Below are 24,440 nucleotides of genomic sequence, written 5' to 3' on the forward strand. Positions count from 1 at the left end.
TTTTGTCAGTTTCTCATTTGCTTTTTAAATCTTTTAGGTATGTAGAAGCTTCGGAGCAGTCAGATCTCTTATTGCTTTTCCTTAACCATTCATCCTTTCCACAAATATTTATTGACTCTTTAATATGACCAAGGGGATGGCGGTGGTCCACTAGGGATACACCAATGGCTAAGAAAGATAGAGTCAAATCCTTGCTAAAGCTTGTGTTCTGGAAAGGGAGACAGACATTAAATAAATAATTACACTCACAATTAAATTCTTAAAATTGTTATCAGGACTTGGAGATAAAGTGCAGGTGTCAGGAGAATTATAACAAGCAGAGAAAAACCAGTCTGGCAAATCAGGATAATATGTGAAAATAAATTCAAGTCAATGAGTAAGTAGAAGTTACTAGGGCAAAGGTGGGGAGGGCGTGTATTGAGTGGGGTGGATACCTTTGGGAGGGCAAGAGCAGGAGGAGAAAAACCATCTTGGGGGGCAGATATGGTAGCTTGGGCCAGGGTGATGGTCGTGCAGAGGATGTGCAGGAGATTTGGGGGTGCTGAACTAATGTGAATTGGTGGTGATGGATAAGGGTGAAGAGATGGAGAGAGGTGTTAAGGAAGACCCAGCTCCTCTGCTTTATACAACTGGAGTGGATCAGAGTGTTGTTCATAGAGAAGAAGCTCAGAGGAGAGTTAGTTTGGGAAAGGAAGCGTTGGCCATACTTCATTGGAGGTGTGTATGTGCCCTTGAGGCAATTTTGAGTTGCGTTGTTGGATATATGAGACTATGACCAATGTTTAGAAATTAAAACCATGGGCAGGGAATAGATATTATAGTAAGAATGTAGAGGGCAACAAAAAAAGGAGGTCTGGGACTAAGCCCAGAGGAACTCCAATATTAACAAATAGGAGGAAAACAAAGACACTGAAAAATAAAGGCTGTGTTCAGAGAGGCAAGGGAAAACCAGGAAGGTGAGCTGTCATCACAGCAGCAAAGGGAGGACCCAGAAGGTCTGGTGAAGAGTGACAGGTGTGGCCCTAGCCAGTTTGGCTCAATGGACAGGTCATCAGCCCGAAGACTGAAGGGTCCCGGGTTCGATTCTGGTCAGGGGTATGTACCTAGATTACAGGTTGCAGGCTTGACCCCCATGCAGGGAGACCACCTGCTTGTTTCTCTTCCCCCCTCCCCCCCCGTCCACTGTCTCTAAAACTCAATGGAAAAAATATCCTCAAGTGAGGATTAACAACAACAAAAAAAGAGTGACAGGTGTGGCTAAGTAGTCAAGTAGGATGCAAACTCATATTTTCCAATTGGATTTAGTGTCTACAAGATTACTCATGACCCAAGCAAGAGTAATTTAGGATGAACGCTGGTGTTCCAAGCCATCCTGCAGTGGGTGGAGAAGGGAGTGGAAGGTGAGGGATTGTGCTGAGACAAGTGAACTATTTCGGATGTGACTGGGAGGAGAATGCAAGAAGTGGCGGGGACGAGATATGGAGCCAAAGTAGTGCCCCCTTCCAAACACAGGAAAGGTCATGGCATAATTAAGGGCAATCAGAAAAAATCCAGAATGGAAGTAAGAGGTGGAAGGGTGGGAAAGAGAGAGGAAATAACTGACATTGGTGGGTCCTGAAAAGGCAGAAGCAGGGTGGGTGAAAAGAAAGCACCCTTCTCTCGGTGAGGTAAGAGAAGAGAAAGAGACTATGCAGCTGCTTAGAGGGGGAATTGAAGTGTCCTAATGGCTTCATTTTCTTGAAAAGAGAGGGTGAAACCATCAACCAAAAGTATAGTGAAAAGAGGAGATCCTTGAAGAATTTGGAGAAGCTTGAAAAGGCGGAAAGTGAGATGAACGGAGAGATGCAGAGTCTACTCATTAAGAACAGTAGCTCTAGCAGGTTTGGCTCAATTGATAGAGCATCAGGCTGCTGACCAGGTTTGATTTTGGTCAAAGGCATGTACCTTTGTTGCAGGCTCCTCCCCGGCCTGGGCCCTAGTCTAGGTGTGTGCAGGAGACAACCAATTGATGTGCTTCTACCACATTGATATTTCTCTCTGTCTTTCCCTCTCTTTTCCACTCTCTTTAAAAATCAATGGAAAAATATCTTTGGGTGAGGATTAAAAAAAAAAAGAAGAAGGGTCTGATAGTGTGACTGTGAACATCAAGCTGTATCACAAGGAAGGCCTCTTGCTTTCTACCCTCCTTCCTTCCAGATTAAAGCAAATTCTCTTTCTCACCCCAGATCATATCAATAGTCATCTGTATTTTCTCCTATTTATTTTATGATTTATTCCTATCTTTTTCTTTGTTAATCAAACACTGCAATTTATCTGGAATCTGTTGACCCTAAACAAACAGACAGAGGTCAGATATTTCTCCAGGAAAATGGATTTACTTGGACACAATGAAGAATTGATATTCAGGATATATGGTCTAATGGGGAACCACATGCAAGTCCTGAGAAACAAAGGAGAGGAGACTCATAGAGAAGAGGAAGTTGGGAGAGCCATTATAAACAAAGAATTCTTCCTGTTGGGATCCACCATTGATGTAGTGTGAGAGCTTCCCCCACAGACCCTCCCAACTCCAATTTAAATGAGGTTTCTGTCTATTAATCTTTACAGTCTCTTTTTTACAGTTTGAGGGTCTTTGCATATTCTTGACTGATCCTTTCATTGGCTATCTATCTATATAAAAGCTAAGCGACCATCGCAACCAAATGGACAACCGAACAGGCTGTTTGGGGCGACTAGGCTGGCAGGGGGGTTAGTGAGGGGAGACCAAATGACTGAGCAGCAGGCTGCGTGGGGCGACCAGCCTGGCAGAGGGGTTAGTGAGGGGAGACCAAATGACTGAGCAGCAGGCTGCATGGGGCAACCAGGCCGGCAGGCGGGGGGGGGGGGGAGCATTTGAGGGCAACCAGGCCAGTGGGGGGGGGGGCAGTTGGGCGATCAGGCCAGCAGGCTGAGGCAGTTAGGGGTGATCAGGTCGGCAGGGAGGCAGTTAGGGGTGACCAGGCAGGCGGGGGGCAGCGGGGGGCAGTGAAGGGCGATCAGGCCAGCAGGCAGAGGCGGTTAGGGGTAATCAGGCAGGCAGGCAGGTGAGCAGTTAGGAGACAGAGGTGCAGGTTTGTGAGATAGGGGTGATCAGGCAGGCAGTTTAGGCCCGATCCTGGGGATCGGCAGTCGGACATCCCCCGAGGGGTCCTGGATTGGAGAGGGTGCAGGCTAGGGGGATCCCCCCCCCCTGCACAAATTTCGTGCACCGGGCCTCTAGTGTGTGTTATAAAAATCTTCTCTTGGTTTGTGTCTTCCCTTTCTCATTATGTTACCTTTGGATAAAAATAAACTCTTCAAAGTTTTTCTTTTATTATATGAGAGAAAGGAAGAGAAAGATTGACTTTGTAATTAGATTGTGGTAATTACTTCACAGTGTATATGTATATTAAATCATCATGTTATATATATTAAATATATACAATTCTCTGTATCAACTATACCTCAAAAAAGCTGGGGGGTGGGGGAGACAGACTTAGTAGCACATGCTGTTGGTACCCCACCCACATGCTAACTACGCTTACTATGAAACCCTGGCTCCCTTCCTGAAGGCTGTGGAAGCAAACTTGGTCTCCACATAGGGCAGTGGTCGGCAAACTCATTAGTCAACAGAGCCAAATATCAACAGTACAATGATTGAAATTTCTTTTGAGAACCAAATTTTTTAAACTTAAACTATATAGGTAGGTACATTGCTATTAACTTAATTAGGGTACTCCTAAGGCTTAGGAAGAGCCACACTCAAGGGGCCAAAGAGCCACATGTGGCTCGTGAGCCGCAGTTTGCTGACCACGGACATAGGGCAAGCAATAAGTGCCACAGAATTAATGCCCCCAAAACATCCTTCAACCAATGAAAGACAGGAAGTTAATGGTTAAATATCCCAGTGTTCTAACAACTCCATTGGGTTAATTCTGAGACATGTCCTATTAATATTTCCTAAACTACTCAATACTGAAACCCCAGTGCTGCTTATTATTATCATTTCTATTGTTTACAACCCACTATGGAGTGATACTATTATAAAATACACACACACACAATTAATAGGAAAGTAAAATTAAGTAGTAAAAGTGAAATTAAAAACACAGAAAATGCAAGCGCCTTCTTTTTAAAAGCTTAACCTTTATTTATGCAATTGTCTTGTCACGAACCAGGAAGAGTTCACTGTCAGTGCCGGTCCCTGGATCACACTTAGAATGTCACTGTTCTAAACCCCAGTTATTCACCCAGTTATTTTCTTGACTAGAGGCCCGGTGCACAAAATTCATTCACTCGGGGTTCCCTCAGCCTGGCCTGTGCCTCTTGCAGTCCAGGAGCCCTTGGGGGACAGCTTAGGCGGGAGAGGCTCCAGCCACTGCCACTGTGCTCGCCAGCTGTGAGTCTGGCTTCTTACTGAGTGGCGCTCCCCCTGTGGGATCGCACTGACCACTAGGGGGCAACTCCTGCATTGAGTGTCTGGCCCCTGGTGGTCAGTGTGCATCATAGCCATTGGTCATTCCACTGTATGGTCAATTTGCATATTAGCCTTTTATTATATAGGATAACACACCTTGTATTGGCTTATTTCTCTTGTCAGATTCAATTCCTTTCTTCCTTACCAGTGTGCCCTACGCCAACTCTTAAACTACTTGCATTTGAATCCATATCTCAGGGCCAGATAAACCCAAACAAAAACAATAAACCTAAACAAAAGTCTTACATAAAAATATTTTCTCTATACTGAGATCACAAGAATGTTTTCTTACATTTTCTTCAGTGTTAAAGTTATGTACTTTATAAAATGTCACCAAACTGACCTGCAAAGGTGTTTTCATGTATGGTGTGAGGTAGGATCCAATTTAAATTCTTCCTCTCTATCCTAGGGCCACTGAACGAAAATAATTTATTTACTCAAGTGGCCAGACATGCTACCTTTACCTTTCCTCACATTCCCACATATGTGTGGGTCTATTTCTAGGCTCCCTCTATTTTGTTCAATTGTTCTGGAATCTGTTAACTATCCTTGTGTTGAAACCATATCTTCTTATTAGGAAAGATTTGTAAGTCTTAATATCTGGTAGAGAAAGACCTGTAACTTTGTACTTTTTGTTCAGGACTATCTTAGCTATTCTTGCCTTTTCTTCTTGCATATACATTTTAAAATGAGCTTGTAAATTACCAAAAAGTATCTGATTTCTGTATTGAAATAGCATAAATTAACCATCAATTTGAGAGATAATTTATTTCTTTATATATTATGTCTTTGGAATATTGGGTTTTCCTGCCAATAAACATGGTATACCTTTTATTTAGGTCTTTAATGTCTTTCAGTGTTTTATGCATTTATATATACTATGCATATTAAAAGCTTTCATTAGGTTTATTTCTAAATACCATATATTTTATTGCTATTGTAAATAGCATCTTTAAAAATACCACATACATGTTAGTTAAGTGGAAATGCAGGTGACTTTTTAAATGGTGACTTCTTTGTCAAACATGTTTTAGTCTCTTGTTAATTTTAATAATTTGTGGGCAAATTTCTTTGGGTTATCTATGTAAATAATCAGGGCATCTGTGGTTAATAATAGTTTCATCTTTTTCCAATCTTTTACTTTTTGTTTAATTTTCTTGTCTCCAACCAGAGCCACCAATACAATATTTAGTGATAATAACATGCATGTTTTCCAATGTTAATGAAAATGATTTTGTTATTTCATCCTCAAGTATGGTGTTTGTGGGTTTCTTTTAGTTATTACCCTTTATCAGCTTTAACTGATGCTTTCTCTGTATCTATTTCAGTAATTATATACTTTTGCCCCTCTCTTAGTTTGTTAATGCAGTGAATTACATTAATGGACTAATTAATGTTGAACCAATATTGATTTCCTGAAACAAACCAATCTTTTCCTAGTTGTAAACAGTGCTGGATTTGTTGTTAATGTTTTGTTTGGGGCATCTGAACCTCATTGCTCTTTTTCTCATAGTAAGTTTGTCTGGGTTAGATATCAAGGTTACACTGGTGTCTTGCTAGGGGTGATGATGTGATTTGCCTCATGGTTTAACAAGGTCATTTGAGCTGCTGTGCTGAGAAGAATACAGGGGCCAGGGCCTGAAGTAAAAGACCATTTAGGAGACCATGACAACAATCCAGGTTGGAAATCACAGTGGCTGGAACCAAAAAGCTAGTCGTAGAGGCTATAAGAAATGGTCAAAGTCTTGCTATATTGAAGGCTATCAGGAGAAAGTACTGGTGGGTGGGGTGTGAGGAGTGATCAGGGCTGCTGCCTCCCACACAGCAAGGGGGCACCAATCAGAGTGAATACAGAATGAAGGGTGTTCTCTGGAGTTGTGAGAGCCAGGGCCATGGATGTGATAGAAGCGAGGAATCAAGGTTTTTGACTCGAGCCACTAATAAAATGGAGTGGCCATTCACTATAATGGAGAAGACTGGGGGAAGAGTGAGTTTTTGGTGGCTGAGGGATGATCAGGAGGTTAGCTTTGGATGTGTCTAATTCCAGAGTACTATTACCAGCCCAGATGGTTAGGTTGTACAGGCAGTTAAATAAACGATTCTCAGGGGCAGGGGAGAGGTCTAGCCTGGAAATAACAATGGAGGAAATATTTAGCATATAGGTGGGTTTTAAAGCCCAGAGACCGGAGGAAATAATTAGAAGGAAGGAGTGTGGATCGATGGTTAGCAGGCTATGCCGGCAGCCAAAGGCAACCAGCTAGCTGTTCAGTAAATAAAATTTTATTGGAACCCTGCTACACCCATTCATTTCTATGGTCAGGGTGAGATACTTGAAATCGAGATTACAGAGGTATGAGAGGTTATTTTAAAATGGTTCTTTGCCCACGACGAATAGAAATTTTGTGATGATCCCTGGTTTGGTTTTCCCTAGTTATATATCTGTGATTAAAAAGCTGTCTTGCCATTGTCTGATAGTGACCACACACCACTTAACACAGGGAGTGCATTAAGTACTTTACATACAGACTTTCAGGCAGTACACCTTAAAGTGGCTGCTGGTATTATCACCCCCAAGTCACAGATGGGGGCACTAAAGTGTGTAGCAGCAACTAATTTAACCAAGGCTGCAGAACAAAGTAGTGACTGGAACCTGGATATAGAGCAGATCCTTCTGTCACCAAAGTATTTTCTGAATCACCCCTTTCTCCCATCGCCTGGTAGACATGTGGGTTCAGAAAGGCTGAGAGGCAGTCACACCACTTGTGAGTGACAAAGTCAGGAAGTCCCAGCCCCAGACCTAGGCTTCTTTGCCACACCACACCCTCTATAGGTCAGGCTGTCTTTTACGATGAAGCAGATTCATTCTCTTTTGCTTCAACTGGGTCTTTTTCTTCTTCCTCTCTCTCATTGTAAGGAAAAAAAAAAGACTTCTTGGAGGGAAATTCCTTCTTTGCCTTATCTTCTAATTCTGTGTTGTATTCCCCCTTTTTTTCTGTATAATTTTTTAATGAATCCACATATTCCCGTTCCACAATTTCCTTTCTTCTTCTACCAGCACGGAACTTTCCATCCTTTTGACACAGTTCTACAACAAAGGTTAATTACTTTATAATTTCATTCTCTTAAAAAAAAGGCACACTAAAATTGCTAATTTTAACTGTGCTTCTTGTCAGTGGGTTCATGGAAATTTACTGCAATTAAACCAGATGTTTTCTTGCACCTAAAAGTCAGGTGGTAATTTAAGGGAAATTTTCATTTCAACATAAAGAAAGACAGAGGGGGATCAAGGGAAGTTCCTCCTCTCTTCTCTTCTTTCTTCTCCTCCATTTTCATTTCTGAAAAGTGGGGCTAATGATGGTGACCTTCAGGGTAGTTGTGGGAAGTAACAAACCAGCTTATGTAAAAGCACAAAGTCCTTCAGTCAACAAAGGTTTCCCTTCCTGCTTATCTGTCTAGGTGATTTTCCCCCTTATTACAGGTGCCATGTTTGTTACTTGGAATGGTTTATTATAAAGAGAATCAGAACTAACTCAAGAAAAATCGGAATAATTTGAAAATGGTTCATAGGCCACCATTAATAAGATTGCTAGTGAGCCTTCTGGAGATAAGACAGATTGAGACAAGTTCAATCTACTTGTGTTTTCCAGCTTTGTGGGAGGAAAAATATTTTTTCTGGATATATGTTTACTTCTTAAGATGTCAAATATATCTTTTTAATGGAACTAGACAGCGGTGAGTTAGTGAATGTCTCACAATAAGCTCTCTGGGTAAAACAAAACACCAATATGTTTGTGGACTTACATGGTGGAAATATCCCTACCATAGCTAATTTCAAGCAATAGATGTGATATCATGACGCTCAGAGGCAGGAAGAAAGGCTAATGATCAGCTCTAGCAAGCTGATATGGATATTGTATGTAGCCTCCCCTTCTTAAACAGTGTATATAAACAGGGCCCTGTGCTATCATGAAAGAGGCATAAATTCTGATGTTCATATATTCACTCAACAAATAGTTAATGAGCACCTACTATGTGTCAGGCAAAAACTAAACATCTATATGCATACACACACAGATAAAGCAGAGAGAATGTTTGGGAGGTTTTAACCAAGTATAAGATTGTACATTAGATAGACAGGGGGAATATCAGGACTAAGATTTGCGGGTATATTTCTGGGCCCTTCCATTTGATACTTGGTAACCGTGGGCAGGTTCCTGACACTCTCTGAGCCTCAGATTTCTCTTCCACACGTCTGTGTCGACAGCACCTACATCACAGCGTTTGGCAATTGCACGAATGAGGCCTATCAGCAAAATGCCTAGCTCACAGTTAGCATATGGACACCATAACTGCATTTCTCCTTACCCTTTATAATATCTCAAGGTCATCTGTATAAACACCAAAAATGTACTGAGCTCTAAGTGAGGGATGCCTTCAGGTCATACTAACATGTGCATAGCTTCTTCCTGTTTAAATGACTCTGAGCTGCATTACCTATTGTCTGGCTGTCACTGCCTTTTATACTTCTCATTTTTTTCTGCTCCAGACTTGAGGGGCTGCACCATGCTCCCACATCTACACCTATCCCTAGCAACATGTAGCCTCATTCTGGCTTCTGGTGCCCTGAGAAGCCAGGGGACTAGGCCTGTTGGAAATGCATATCAAATACAGGTGCTCATTCCTGAGATATGTAAGTCTTCCCTACAATTAAAGTACATTTAGTATACTAATTGAAATAAGATATGGAGTATATGTGATTCATCATTTTATATATCAATTATGGTAACATATTATATACTATATTATTAATCAGAATCAATTAAATGTTTTATAATTATTATAAATTATATTGGATCTTAAATTTCTTTATTGTAAAATAAGAAAAATAATGTTGTTTCCTTGTTCACAATTTGGGGCTAAGATTTAATGAATCTGTGTTACTGGTGAAAGTGTGGAATGATACATCTAAAGAAGAGTATGTCAACATCTAACAAACTGCATATGCCTTTACCCTTTGGTGCCAGTGATCCCACTTTTAAGAATTTCCCCTGAAAATACATCTCCACAAATACCAAGCAACATGTGCACAAGGCTATTTGCTACAGTTCTATCTGTCATAACAAATGATGGGAACAATCCACGTGTCCACAGGATCCTGCCTGAATACACCATGGCACAGCCACATGCCGAGGCCCCACAAAGGAGTGACACAGTCCACAAAGCGACACGGAGTGATTTCCGGGATGTATTAAATTAATCAAAACCAGAAGATGTAGAGTACACCTATTATGCTATCTTTTATATAAAAAATAAGAGAAGGAAAAATCGTTTGTCCTTTTTTTTGCAAGATAAACTATAGGAGAGATATTCCCGAAATGAATAAAAATGGTTCCCTTTCAGCTCGGCCGGTGTGGCTCAGTGATTGAGCATCCACCTATGAACCAGGAGGTCATGGTTTGATGACTGGTCAGGGCACATGCCTGGGTTACAGGCTTGATCCTCAGTAGGGGGTGTGCAGGAGGCGGCTGATCAATGATGCTCTCTCATCATTGATGTTCCTATCTCTCTCTCCCTCTATGAAATCAATACAAAATATATATTTTTTAAAATGGTGATCTTTCAGGTGTAGATAGAAACAGTAGGGAAAAGGTAGAGTTGGCAGCAATACTCTGAGTGCACCTTTTGATACAGTTTGACTTCTGAACCATGTGCCAGTTTTGATATTAAAAATAATGACACTAAATAAAAAGGATGAGAGGGAAAGCAAGCCTCCAAATTGACACAAACAAACCTGAGTATCAAACTGATAATATAACCATGTAGAGAGAAGACGGAACCTTGAGCACTATGTTTTGACTGCCTAAGGAGAGAACAACTGAAAAGAAAACCTTTAACCTCACTTAGTTTGTTAGAAGGATTGGTATTGTAATTGTGAAACTATTTCATATATAGTAGGATGGAGCAAATAAAACAAACTCTGTGGGTGCTGGGAATCAGGGTTCTCACTGTGGGAGAAGGGAGATATATGAGTGGAATGAGGGCAAGTGCAGAAGACTCCTGAGGGGCTGGATCTGAGTCAGTATGAGCTCATGATTTAAAAAGATAAATGATACCCCCAGCTCTACCTACTGGAAGGGACTAGAGGCGAGCAGAGCACACCCAAGTTGTATATTTTAGTGCAAAGGTAGCACTGAAAGCACCCAGGAATCCTGAGAGAAGTGGCTGAGAGAAGTGGCTGACTTCAGACATTATGAGCACAGTTTAGAATATTTTGTGCCAGCAGCAAGGAAGACTAGAGAGAACATGTCAGAAGGACCCAGGAGCCAACTGGAAGGGACTCCCACTACCCATACATGAGACCATCTGAGCACTGAAAAGAATTATAAATAGTACTGGATTTTAATACATTGGGTCAAAAAATGACCTATGAGTCAATAGGATACTAACTATGGGGAAGGGGATGAGGAGAGAAGAGCTCTCTATAAATATGAATGTTAATTAATACATGTAGAGGGAAAGATTTAAAACTCACCCTTTTGTAAATACCAGTGCAATAAATGATTCAGGGCAGGATTGTGAAGGTGTGCTAAAACCACTGGCTGAAAAGTTCTAGAGGAATGGGACAGTCACAGAACCTCAAATATCACTGCACAGATTAGCTGATTTACAAGGGGCAGGGGGAGTGCATTTACAGTGGCGGGACTGGTGGTCCCCATCTTATCTAAGTGACTGGTAGAGGGGCCCCCTGACACATGGCACAGTGAGAGTACACACCCCCAACCCAGGTGGCATTTTTGCCAAAAAATATCTCATATGCTGGTTTGTCACATAAAGTCAGGTTTAACTTACTGGAGCTGTCTATTTGATTATCTTTAAATTAATGCTAAATTTCTTAGATGCTCTTCGATGTTGTGGACATGTAGGAGAATGACCTTATCCTTAGGTCACCTATGCTGAAGAGTTCAGAGGTCAGGTGTCATGATTTCTGCCCTTTCCTTTTAAACAGTAAAAAATATCACATGCATTTTTGTAAAGATTTCCCTATCATACGTATCATACATATTTATGCAAAGTGTTCACAAATGTTGAATCTAGACGAAGGATTTAGGGGTCTTTGTTTGATTACTTCAATTTTTCTATAGCTTTGAAACATTTCAAATGAAATCCTCGTGTGAGTCGTTGTATATAACATGCCCATGAGAGCCCAGAGCAGGGTAGGTTCAGTAAATGGCAGCCGCAAAGACCATCACCAACATCGTTGTCGTCTTTCAACACACTTGGCTGTGGGCTGATGAAAGATGGAGAAGGAACCACCAAATAAGTGAGCTGTGGTTTTGGCTGAGATTTTTGTGGAAAAGGGAAAAATAAAAAGCCTGTTTAGTCTCCTATCAACAGCTGCTTCTAAGATGAAGCAGCAGGGCTCCGCGGCCATGAGCTTCTCTCACCAGCGGTGGATTACTTTGCAGGCCCTCAGCTGAAATGACAGACCCACCAATTCCCCAGAAGACAATTTTGTCACAGGGACAAAAGCAGCACGCGTCCATTCAGCTCAATGCGAGAGGCTGCTCCTTGGCTTCCTGAGGGGGGTCATGGACTGGAGCCCGGCTCCAGCCTCGGCCTGTCCTGAGATGAATGAGTCCCACGGGAGCCCCTCTTCAGGGGGACGGAACCTAATCCTGGTGGATAGAGGGTCCTGTGCTCTCTGAGACCTTCCTTCAGCCCAGCGGCTCCCGAGGTGGGACCTCAGGAATAGCAATAAGACTGAGGACTGGCATCTCGTATGCTGGTGTTTTTAATATGACGATGTCCACACATCTCTGCAGAGTAGGAATTAATGTTTTATTAATGCTACTTAATTAAAATTTAATTTCAAAGCACTGCTGTACTCACGTTGTTTTGATAAAGGCTTTGTGAATTTTTTTCCCGGGTGACAAGGAGGAGAAAAGGAGAGGTTGGAGCAGGGCTTAAAGATGGGACTTGGGAATTGCTGCTGCATATGTAGGTAGCCCTCCAAAAGCAGCCCAAGGTGGGCAGAGCATCTGGACAAAAACCAAACACCCTGAGCTGCTTCTGGATCAAGCCCTACCATTCATCTTCTGAGTCTTGAATATTCATGCTGGGTTTCCTTCAACACTGGCTCCTCCCTGTCTAGCAACCTATGGCCACAGTTGCTAATCCATCCTTGCCCTGCCTCTGCTTCTCAGGTCAGGCACTGGCCACACTGCCATTCCTTGAGCATCTGGGTCACCTTTTCTACACCAGCTGAGGTAGTTGTCTAGAACTCTGGAGAGCTTTCCTAGGGCAGGTGTTTGGTTTCCGGGTTGCTGTGCTAGAAGGTCCTTTGCCAATAAATATTTTTTCCCTGTGATTCAGTGCAAATGTGACAGCGGCATTTATTGAAAACATACAATCTGCTGGGCATTATTTGAATTCTTTATATACCATCCCTTTTTATGAGCACAACCTAGAAGGCACTGGAGATATTTTTATCTCCATGTTATAGATGCAGAAACTCAGGCCCCGAGAGGTTAAGCAACGTGTCCTATGTGTTGCTTAACAAGAGTCCACCTTCTCAGATGCGGCATTATTCTACCTGCTGGGGGAGGGGCTGTACATTTGTGAAACAATGGAGCCAGATCTGGGGAAAGGTCTGGAGGCTTTATCGGGGGCCAAGCTCAGGGCCACAGCTCCTGGCTGCAGACAGAAGCCCTTGTTGGAGGCTGAAGGGAACAGGTTTACAGAAGCAGAACACTCAGATCACCCAGAGAAGCCGATCCAGGGAGAGCTGGACCCACAAAAGGTTGAGGTTCATTGCAAGCAGGAAGGCGGGGCCAAGGTGACAGAGGCTGAGTCCCCACTGCTGCACCTAGCAGTACAGTCTGCGGGGGTTGCAAGGAGAATGGTTGCAAGGAACAATTTCCAGGGAGTCAGGAAGAGTTTGTCATGAAGGTGGGCTGTGTACAACGTCAAGTTCTATGGGAACAGCGCCCCCTGGAGTTGTGCAATGCATAGTCTGCACTGAAGACCTTGGAAAAGAGCAGATGCAGAGGGGAGATTACAGAAGTAGTAATAAACACCTCAGAACTGACGGGCATGGCCCTATAGCAGGTCCAACATCCCTCACTCCCAAGTAAGGGCGCTTCCCTGACTCACCGTCCTCCTCTGTCTGCACCACCAGCTCCTCGCTCTCCATCCGGCCCTCGGGGTTGGACAGCAGGAGCCGCAGCCGGATGGTCATGAAGGGCCGCAGACCCCGCAGGGTGTAGTGGGAGGAGGTCTGAATGACCTCCTCAGCCTCGTACTGCTGCTGGTTGAACACGTACTGGTACTGCACCGTGAGGTTGTAGCTGTGGCAGCGGGTCACCGCGTAGCCAAAGGGCTCCCACTGCAGGGTCAGCTGCCGGGCCCGGATGTCCACAATCTCCACGTTCTGCGGGCCGTGCACTGGGTCTGCGGACACAAGCAAGACACAAGAGGACACTGTCAGGAAGGTGGGTGGGAGTCCCGTAGAACTGTGGGGAACAGCTCTTCCAGCCTATCGCAGCCAGTCAGCCACTGCTTCGTGGGTTTTGCTGCATAGAATACAATTTATGTTCCTATAAATCAAACTCCTTTTTGTTACTTAAATACATGCATCTAAAAGAAACCATAACCATATAAAAAGGGGAAACATAAATCACCTGCTGTAAATAAACATTAGCCATCAAAATAAACGCAAAATTGTTAAATTCTTAAGGGTTCATCAGGGTACCATGGAAAACCATCTTGGGTACCACCCACAGCACACACAGCACTTTGGGGATGTGCTAAGAGAGAAGGCTGCAGGAGTTCTGACCTGCCTTCAATGAAGCCTCATCCTTTGCCCTGGGAAACCAGCCCCTCTCTCCAGTTACCCGCACACAGGTGCACATGCTGGGCATACGACCCGGTGAATGCGCCTTGGAATTTCCCTTCCCTTCATTCACAACGCAACCCACCATTTCCTAGCCTTCAACCTCCTTCTCTCCTGTCCTCTCCCAAACAGGCCCCTCCAGGGACATCATTCTAAACGCAGATCTGACCATGCATTCTTATCCTCGGGCTGTCTCCCACTCCATCCCTCCCACTGATCCTGCTCCCAGGCCCCCATCTAGAACATGAGCTCTGAATTACTTCATTATGAATATTCTGTTCCTAATTTATACAAATGAAATAGATGTTTTTGTACAAAACAGATGATAACAAATGAATGCATTTTCTCAATCCCCACAAGCAAAGCTCATTCTAAGGTTTAGGCATTCATTAGAGTAGAAACAGAACTTCTTTTGTCATCAGCAGTCCCACAGGTTCCGTGTCAGAGTCTATGACAGAGGTTAACACTGGCTGGAGACTGAATCCATAGATGTTCCCCAAAGGACTTTACCAAGTTACGTAATCTCTGGGTCTTTGTTTGTTTGTTTTTTATTTCTAAAATGGTGATAATAATAGCCACCTTCATTCAGAGGAAAGGGGGGCGACAAGTGAGATGCTGCTTGCAAAACATTTAGAATTGCACCTGGAACTTAATACACACTCCGTACATGACAGTTTTTCTTAAGCTGTAATAGGAGTAGTAATAAAAATAACAATAATGTTTCATATGCTGCATCTATTCTGAATGTCTTATAAGTGACAGTGCAGGGTAGCATCCTTATGCAAAATGATGGATTCTAGCATCTCTCTGGTCCCCTCACAGCATAGGCTAAGGTTGCCTCTGCACCGACGCAGCCATAGGAAGGGAAAGAGGGGTCTTGATGCCCCTGAGTTTCCTGATCTGTCCTGAAATGTCTGCGACTTGTGCCAGAGCCTTGCCAAAACCACTTCAAAGCACTCCTCGTTTGAGAAGGATACCCAGACGTGTCAGCAGCCTGGCAAGCCAGGGCAGACCTGCTCGCGCACTGCTGGGGACAGTGGGCAGCCTGGTCCCAGCTCAACGGAGGAGTTCACGGTCACTCTCACAGCCCAGTTATCCATGCTCACGGGTCCTTTGTGTAAAGGAGAGCCAGCCTCCCAAAAGCAAGCGGGCAACTTTGAAACTGTGACATTGAACAAGCTGTTGCTGAAGGTCCGCTGTGCTGAGCCCATGTGGAACGGAAGGTGGGAAGTACGGTCCCCATAGCTGGGGGGTGGGGGGTGGGGGTTATGATCCGGTGCGGCGGCTGCTGCTGCTGCTTGGCTTAACAGCTCACGCTGGCACGGGGACCATGTGCAAGCACAGGACAGCGAGAGGCTGCTTGCTGGAGCCCTCGAGCATCCCCACCAGCTCACCCAGCTGGAGCCTTTCTGTTTGTCCAGAGGCCAAAACGGCCCTGGCAGGGAGGCTGCCATCCCTGCTCAGAGCCCATGGAACACTCCTCCTCAGGGTGGGTTTTCAAAGCCAATGCCCGGCCCTGAGGGGGTGAGTGCCCTCAGGCTCTCTCTCCATCTCATTAGTGACTGATAACAGGAACATTTAAGCCCCATTGAAGTCCAAAATTGACACCCCATTTTGTCAGATATCTTAAGATATACCATATAATGTTACATATAATTATAGGATCTCCAATACTCGCTGAAAGCACAAACAAAACAGACAGACACCTCTGATGGCCAGCAGCCCCAGTGCTGAGTTCTGTCATCTGCATCATCATGTGACACCATAGGATAGGGACTGCCAGCCCATCTACAGATGAATAAACTGAGTCCCAGAAAGGTCCAGGAACTTGTATAGAGTAGCGAGACTAGCAAATGGCAGACTGGGTTTTGAACTTGTGTCTGTCTGTCTCCACACCTAGTGTGCAAAGTAAGAAGACGTGCCTGACAGAGGGGCCTGGGAAGGGGGTGGGCAGGCTCTGCGCCTGCACCTGGGGAAGGGCATCCAGCCCCTCCCCCCTCTCTCCTCTGCTCTGCTCTGCTGGCTGCCTGTCTCCTCCCCCTGGTGTTTCAACCCCTTCGCTTGCTTCTGCTGTGAAGGCTTTCCCTCTTGCACTCTGAGCAGAATGTCTGGCTATGCTTTCTCATATTGTTAACTGTTCCTTATATGTTAATCATTTTACACTGTGACAGGTTTGTGTGTGTGTGTGTGTGTGTGTGTTTAATCTTCACCCAAGGATATGTTTTTATTGCTTTTCAAGAGAGAGGAAGGTGAAGAGTGAGAGAGAGAAACATCAATGTGAGAGAGAAACATTGATCGGTTGCCTTCCATATGTACCCTGACAGGGGAACCCACAACATAGGTATGTACCCTGAACAGGAATCCAGCCTGCAACTTTTTGTTGTTTGGGATGACACTCCAACCAACTCAACCACCCAGCCAGGGCTGCACTGTGACAGATTTTTAGAAACTGCCTCTGCCCAGTGGAAGGTAAGTTCCTGAGAGCAGATGATCTCTGCTCCCCCTCCAGCCATGCCCAGCCTGAGACCCAAAGAGGGGACCTCAGCAACTGCCAGTCAAATGGATGCCCTGTTTTGTAAGTCTCACCATGACCAGTGAGGGCAGCCTGGTCCTTGCCTCAGCCTAGAGCAGCGGTTCTCAACCTGTGGATCGCGACCCCTTTGGGGGTCAAATGACCCTTTCACAGGGGTCGCCTAAGACCATTGGAAAACACATATATAATTACATATTGTTTTTGTGATTAATCACTATGCTTTAGTTATGTTCAATTTGTAACAATGAAATTGGGGCTCACCACAACATGAGGAACTGTATTAAAGGGTCGTGGCATTAGGAAGGTTGAGAACCACTGCCCTAGAGGACAGCAAAGGTCTATGAGCTGAAATGGGTGCTCAGAGCCACACGGTAAAATTTGAAGTTCACGAGGGTCCTGTGTTTCTGTGTCTGATCTGCACCGTGACACCCTGAGGGATTGGAACCAGGGGAAAGATACAAACAAGGGGCATGTCACAGCCATCAGGACCGGGGAAGGCCTGCGGAGGACACTGTGAGAAAGCCCAGAACCATCAGGCAGGAGTGGCCTGAGCTTCAGGAGCCTGGGGTCGCCGCAGGGGGCAAAGACCACTGCCCTGTCCTCTCATCTGCTCTCTGGCTACTACAGCATTCTCCCCATCGCTCACCTGTGCAGGTGTGCACGCAAACACCTCTCTGCTTCTCCGAAAGGAAGGAGCAGGCAGGGGCACCTTTTCAAAGAGGGCAAGAGATGCTGTACGCCTGTCATTGAGCACAGAGACTTCCTCCCAGAGCTGGAGGCCAGGGCACAGGAAAAGTCATTGTTCCCTCCGCAGCACCTGTGACTGACTGTCCTCAGACACACAGGGACGGCGGAGCCAGACAGAGCATGGCCTGAAGCCAGACTCTGGCGCTCATGAGCTGCATGACCTTGGGCAAGGGCACTTCAGCACTTAGCCTCCACTCCCTCATCTATAAAGGAAAAATTATTGCGCTAATCTCAGAGGGCTGTTAATGAGTATAAAATGAACTGAAGAGAGAGCGAAGGGAATTGCCTCTGCCTGACAGTGGGCATCCCTCTTAGATGGACGGGCCTTGCGTGGAGGGGAATAGAAGCTGCATTCCCAGGGCCGGGGGCTCAGTGGTGCTCAGGCCTCGGAGGAGGAGGAAAGTGGATTCCCTGTGTTGTTGGGATGGATCAGGAGAGGATGGGTGATCAAGATGGAAGACGGCTGGATGGAGCCCAAGGTGACTGCTCTGTGTGTGACTTCTGGATCTCCCATACAGTCCTCAGAATACAGCAAAATGGTTTGCTGTGATTGGACTTCCCGTGGGTTCGAGAAAGGGCTGAGGTTTGCCTGACTCACTCAGGCCAAAGGGGATACCGCCTGGAACCCAGTGACCAGAGGCAAAGGGGACTTGGTGAAGATGTCCACGTGCTATCACGCCTTGAGCTAGGATGCTGAGGGTTCTCCGCACTGCGGAGATGAAGAGGCCAAGGAAGTCTCAGAGCATACGCACAGGGCAAGGAGGCGGGCTACACCGTGCAGCAGGCTGTGTTCTGTAAGTCCGAGAACTGCCATGCACAACGGGAGAGGCGGTGGCTATTTATTGAGCAGTAGCCCGGGCTAGGAAGGCACCTGCAGGATGAGAATGCTTCTCTGGCTCAGGGAATGGAGGCCAGTGAAGGGACATGACGTACCCAGGGCCACAAGCCAGGTCCCCGGTTCTGGGCTCCCGAGGCTCTTTGCACAGATGTCCAGCCCACTCAGCACTTGTCATGCTTTCTAGGAATTGCTGGTTCAGTTACTCATCACTCCTCCCAGCTGCAAGGGACCCTTTCTGTTTGTCCAGAGACCCCAGCACATGGCACAGGGTCTGCCGAGGGCTAGTTCATGTTTGTTAAAATGAGAGGAACAGATGGCGATCTGCCCCTGGGAGCTGAGCCCAGACCTCCAACGCCATGTCCCGTTCCGTAGCCTCCAGCAGGCCACTGAGTCTTTAAGGGGAACGTGTCTATTTTTGCATTCCAGCAAGAGAATGTCCTAAAATCCCAGACAATGAAAACTAGCCTTCAGAACTAGTGTGACGGAGGCCTTCACGCGTTCAATCTGACCCCCAAACCTCGGCCGCCGGATCCCGCTCCTGCTCCAGGAATAGCCTGTGGCAGGCAGACGCTCAGCTTTCCGTCCAGGTTGGTGCAAACAGGCTGGAAAGTGCTGACAACGCCTGTGTGCGCAGTGGAGATTGGTTTTGTTGAATTTACTTTTTCTGTGTAAATACGTCCAAGTCTGGAGCTGATGCTTTCTGCCTCCAGATAAGGCCCCGTCCACATGACCTTCTTGAGTAACAGCCTACATACACGCCACCGAGAGGGCAGACAGCAGAAGAGAGGGTGGCTCATCTGGGAGCCGGAAAATCATCCTCTGATGGAAAAACGAATAGCTTATCCTCTGGGTGCACGCGCTCTATGCCCTGAGACTTGGCGACGGGGCCTGTCCTGAGCCCAGGGCAGTAAGGACCCTCCGATCCTCTTCTGCTGTGGCCTCCTGGACAGGGGTCGGTGGTTCAAAGTGTCCCCTTTCCCGACAGGCTTCAGACACCCCAGAGTTCCCTGCCCCAGTGGCTTCAAACTCATGGTGAAGATTTGTTCAAACCTTTCCGCGGTCTGCCCTTTCAAGATCAGGCTGTATTCCACATGTGTGCACCCTTAGGCCCACTGGGTGACCGAAGGATGGCTGTCTGGGGACAAGGCTTGGACGTGAGGACTGCAGTCTCCAGACACATGTGCCTGAGGCCCTTTGTGGGGAGGACGGAGTCAGGTGAAAGGAGAAGGGATGTGCCACAGGCCTGTGTTTGTGTTCTCAGTCCTGGCCCACCTGTGTCCTTGCACACACGTTAGGGACAGGAACATGTGCGTGCACGTGTCTGTGTCTGTCTGTGTGACTGACCGACTCCCGGTTTCAGAGGCTGCTTTGCTTTTGCAGCTGCCTCTGAAGGCAGGTTGGTCCTCCAAAAGTCTGGTCATGTCTCCCCTTTCCTGCTTGGATCTCGCTAAAGCACTGCTGTCAATCTAATACCTGAACCCAACATGCACCCTCCTCCCTCCCAGTCCCCTTCCGCATTTCCACGGCTCTCTCCTGGAGTCCCTCCTAAAGCAGTAATGCATCCTGAGCCCGTCCACACCTCCACACCTTGGCCATGTTCTTCCCTGTGCTTGAGATGCCACAGGGCAAACTCCTATTCAGTATATTCAAAGCCCAGCTCCAATGCCAGCCTTTCCTTGTAACTTTGTCCGAAAGCCTTGCTTGCCCGGGCAGAGTCAATACCTGCTCCACCACCTGCTTCCTTGAACACATTGGCATGCTGCTTCCATTGCTCTTACCAAACTGCAGGTTTCTGTTTGCTTCATGCTCACCTCCCCTGCTGACTTGTTATCCCCTAGATCGCTTCGTTTCTATAATTGGAACATCTAGCTGTTTAGTAAATAAATATATCTAAGAATGAGTAAATACAGAAAGCAGGGGATGACTGAAGACCAACCAGAATGAAGGCCCTAATGTACTGCAGGGGAAAAGCCATAAGGGAATGGGGGGGGGAGGGGGGAGATGAGGACTCTCTTCACACTCCAATTGTTAAGGGTAACCATGTGGTTAAGTCAGACTTCGAGCCTTTTCTGTTCTCTATGGACCCAGTCTCCATCCCTGCTGTCAAAGGCAATAGCTGTGGAATCTCCTGATGACCTCAATCAAGGCAGAACATCTTATTAAAAAAGAACAGCAAAGCAGATTTCCAATTCATGAATGTTCCACGTATTCATCTTTTGCCTGTGGAGTTGGCTGTAACATATGTACTGTTCAAAGCTGAACCTAAACTGAAGATAATTTGGGGCACGGGGCTGAAAATATGGAGGTGGATAACTTCTACGTAAAATTAATTTTTTTAAAATCCATTTGGAGATGCAATTTGAATTCCTTTCAAATTAAATTGCAATGGAATCCTGGACAGCTGGAAACATTATTGCCAACATAATTTGATACTACAAGAGCAGTAATACATTGACAGATAGTTCGATGTGACCATTAATTTGCAATTTCAGCATGGAAATGACGCACGGAGAGAAAAAGAGGGAAAGGGAACATAATTAAGATCCATCTTCTTTCTGACATCATCCAAACCCCACTCACTTGCTTACTTTCCCACACCCCCTGTACTTTATTTCAGATGTTGGGTGGACAGGACTTTGCTGACTATTACCACAGACATTTAGGAAGATAGGTGAGGACAGGGATTCCGAGGCTTTGGGGATGCTGGTCGTCTCAGTCCAGGGCCTCTGGGTCCTACCAATCCCGACAACCAGAACCATCTGATGCTGGAACATGTCCCCTTGTGAGAAGGTGACCAATGCCAGAGAGAAGGTAACTCCTTCACACGTCCACTGGCTTACTCACTAACAAAAGAAGACGCTTTGAGCAGGGAGGCATCCTGATGTGCTGAGAAGACTGGCTCTGTTATCACCTGGACCTAACGCCCTATCCCATCCCTGTCTGTGCCTCATTGTTCTCGTGTGTAAAACATGAATGACACTCCCTGCCTTTTAGGGCTACGAGGTGAATTGAGACAGTGTCCACCAAGCCCCTGGCACAGCTACACTCCCTCAAATACAACTCCCACCTCCAGAAGGGAGGGAGGCAGGAGAGCCATTGAGGTAAAAGAGGAGTCCTGTAGGTTACCGTGGACCCCGGTCTGCTTCTCAATCTAGTCCACGGCTGGGTTCATTCTTTTAACCAACTTAGCAAGCGTCTAAAAATCAATTAGGTTCAGATATTGCTGTACCTACCTACTCCTTCCCGTCTACAAACATGTCCTGCACCTCTGAGATGGGCAAGGCATGAGGGATACAGGTGAATGAGACAGACACTTTCTTGCCTTCCTGAGACTCCTGTTCTAGAGGGGGATGCAGAGACAAAAACTGTGAAGGATGGAAGGATGCCCCCTGATGAGTCGTTGGCAGGGGACGCACGGGGCTTCCCCGCAGCACTTGGCAGAAAGACAGCCTCACGTCAGAAACTCAGCCGTGCCAATTTCATCACGACTCGGGCACAACCCTTACGTTCTTTTGCATAGAAACCAGAAGCCACCAAAGAAATTGGAGGTGAGTTAAGGTTAATGATTCCCCAACAACTGCATTATTAGGTTATAATAAAAGCAAGTCTCGGGGCAAAGTCTCCTACACAGATGAGCATCAATTACACCACTGTTTATCAGTGAGCAGGTGCAAAGCAGGTCAAACAATTTATTCCATAAATGTCAATGTAGTCCCAGCAATCTGTCCTTGTAGGTGAGCTGGTGACTACCTTGCATGAGAAGGTCACCTGTGGCAGTTATGACAGTATTCTCAGGGAGGAGTTGACATTTTTTTTTTTTTTTGTAAAGGGCCAGACAGTAAATACTTTATGCTTTGTGGGTCAGACAGTCTCTGTTGCAACCACTCATCTCTGCCCTTGTAGTGCAAAGACAGACATAGGCAATACGCATACAAGTGAGCGAGGCTGTGTTTCAGTGAGAGTTAATTTACAAAACAAGGCCACAGGCTGTAATTTGCCTCCTTTGTTCTAGAGGCAAAATCAATTAGCTACTGTCACATCAGACAACCAGGAATCCCCTCATCCAATGGACGACACAGGACTGTTTAGGAATCCTGGCTTGGACACCATCCCTAGGGTTAAAAGCTAGAAAACTTCTTGGGTTCCTCTTCTTTGCATAAGTCTGGAAAGTACTTTAAAAAATTGGCCAACCAACCCACATATTATTGAGACCTTCCACTTTACCAATTAGAGTCCATTTATAATACTTATTATTATGCTAAGCAACAGGTCCCTGATTTCAACCACAACAACCAATTTCTGACATTTCCTGTGCTAATTAGCAAAATAAAGGTTGTTGATCAAGGCATCAGAAGCACCCGGGCGCTGTAGCTTTGCCTCTGGAGCAGTGGTTCTCAGCCTTCCTAATGCCGCGACCCTTTAATACAGTTCCTCATGTTGTGGTGACCCCCAACCATAAAATTATTTTCGTTGCTACTTCATAACTGTAATTTTGCTACTGTTATGAATCGTAATGTAAATATCTGATATGCAGGATGTATTTTCATTGTTCGCGACCCACAGGTTGAGAACCGCTGCTCGGGCTTTTGACTGGAATACCCAGGATCTTCCCTAACCAGTGTGGTTTTAATTAGAAGGCTGGCAGCATTGGATTATACTAGCTTAACCTACAACTCGACCATAACATTCCCCTGATAACTACTGGAGAGTGAATCAGCAGCAGTGCCATGTGGCATATACGACCAAGAAAGCTGTCCTGAGCAAGGGGCCTTGGAGGAAGGATGGATCGGATTTAACAGGTGAAGGTGTGGAGGGATGGGGCAGGGAGGGCCAGCAGTCGGAAGGTTAAACACCAGGCGAACAAGGCAGCACATTTCATGTCCAGAGACATGTATCAAGGAGCAAAGGGCCATCGAGATTCTGATGCAGGAGTGTGCAGGCCACAGGGGAAGCACGCCCGCGCGGTCCCCTCCCCCCTCCCCCTCCCTCGCCCCGCACCTCCACTCACACACCTCTACACAGTGACGGGTGAGGCCAGTCTGGGTGTTACAGATTATAACAACCCCTCCTTCCACTCCTAAGAAGTGAGAGTAACAGCTAAGACAGTTGTAACAGTGTGATATGAGCATTCTTTGCACTGGAAAAACTCAATCTTTTAATAAATATTTTTGAGTTCCTACCATGTACAGGCACCATAAGAGATGTAGAAGTGGACCAAAGAGACAAAAACTCTCTCTGCCCGTCAGGGGCTTATGTTCTAGTGCAGCCGTGGGCAAACTACGGCCCGTTTGAAATGAATAAAACTAAAAAAAAAAAAAAAAAAGACCGTACCCTTTTATGTAATGATGTTTACTTTGAATTTATATTAGTTCACACAAACACTCCATCCATGCTTTTGTTCCGGCCCTCCGGTCCAGTTTAAGAACCCATTGTGGCCCTCGAGTCAAAAAGTTTGCCCACCCCTGTTCTAGTGGGAGGGGGCGATCAAATAAATCAGAAGATTGTATAGTATGTCAGAGGGCAGTTAATGATCTAGAGAAAAACCGAACAAGGAAGGGAGATTAGGGGCTCAGGGAAGCTTGTGCCTAAAACTTTACTTTGTTGATTTTAGGTTCTGCCACCAGCTCCTTGACCTTTTCTGATCTTTCCTCTTCATTTACACTGAAGTTCTTACTCTTTTTCTGAACACAGTTTATCTTGAAATGTTTATTGAGCACCTATGGGGTGGTAGGCTGAGTGTTGGGGACATAGTGTTAAAAATAGATGTAATTGATGGTTGCCAGGTAGAATAGGAAGGGGGATGGGCAAGAAGGTAAAGTGATTAAAAAGTACAAGTTGGCAGTTACAGAATAGTCATGGGGATGTAAAGTACAATATAGGGAATATTGTTGATAATATTCTAATAACTACGTATGATGCCGGGTAGGTGGGTACT

At 45.6% G+C, this 24,440-nt stretch overlaps 1 protein-coding gene across 2 annotated transcripts in view; it reads right to left on the reverse strand.

The window, feature by feature from the left end:
• Window positions 1-24,440, reverse strand: part of PTPRT (protein tyrosine phosphatase, receptor type T) — a 585,877-nt gene that overhangs the window by 316,187 nt on the left and 245,250 nt on the right. For both annotated transcript variants that reach the window (XM_023750890.1, XM_023750889.1), the window contains exon 6: window positions 13,649-13,945. In XM_023750890.1, the coding sequence (XP_023606658.1) occupies window positions 13,649-13,945 (297 nt within the window). The remainder of the gene's footprint in view (window positions 1-13,648; window positions 13,946-24,440) is intronic.

Source organism: Myotis lucifugus, unplaced genomic scaffold, assembly GCF_000147115.1.
Source record: "Myotis lucifugus unplaced genomic scaffold, Myoluc2.0 scaffold_16, whole genome shotgun sequence".
Taxonomy (NCBI): domain Eukaryota; kingdom Metazoa; phylum Chordata; class Mammalia; order Chiroptera; family Vespertilionidae; genus Myotis; species Myotis lucifugus.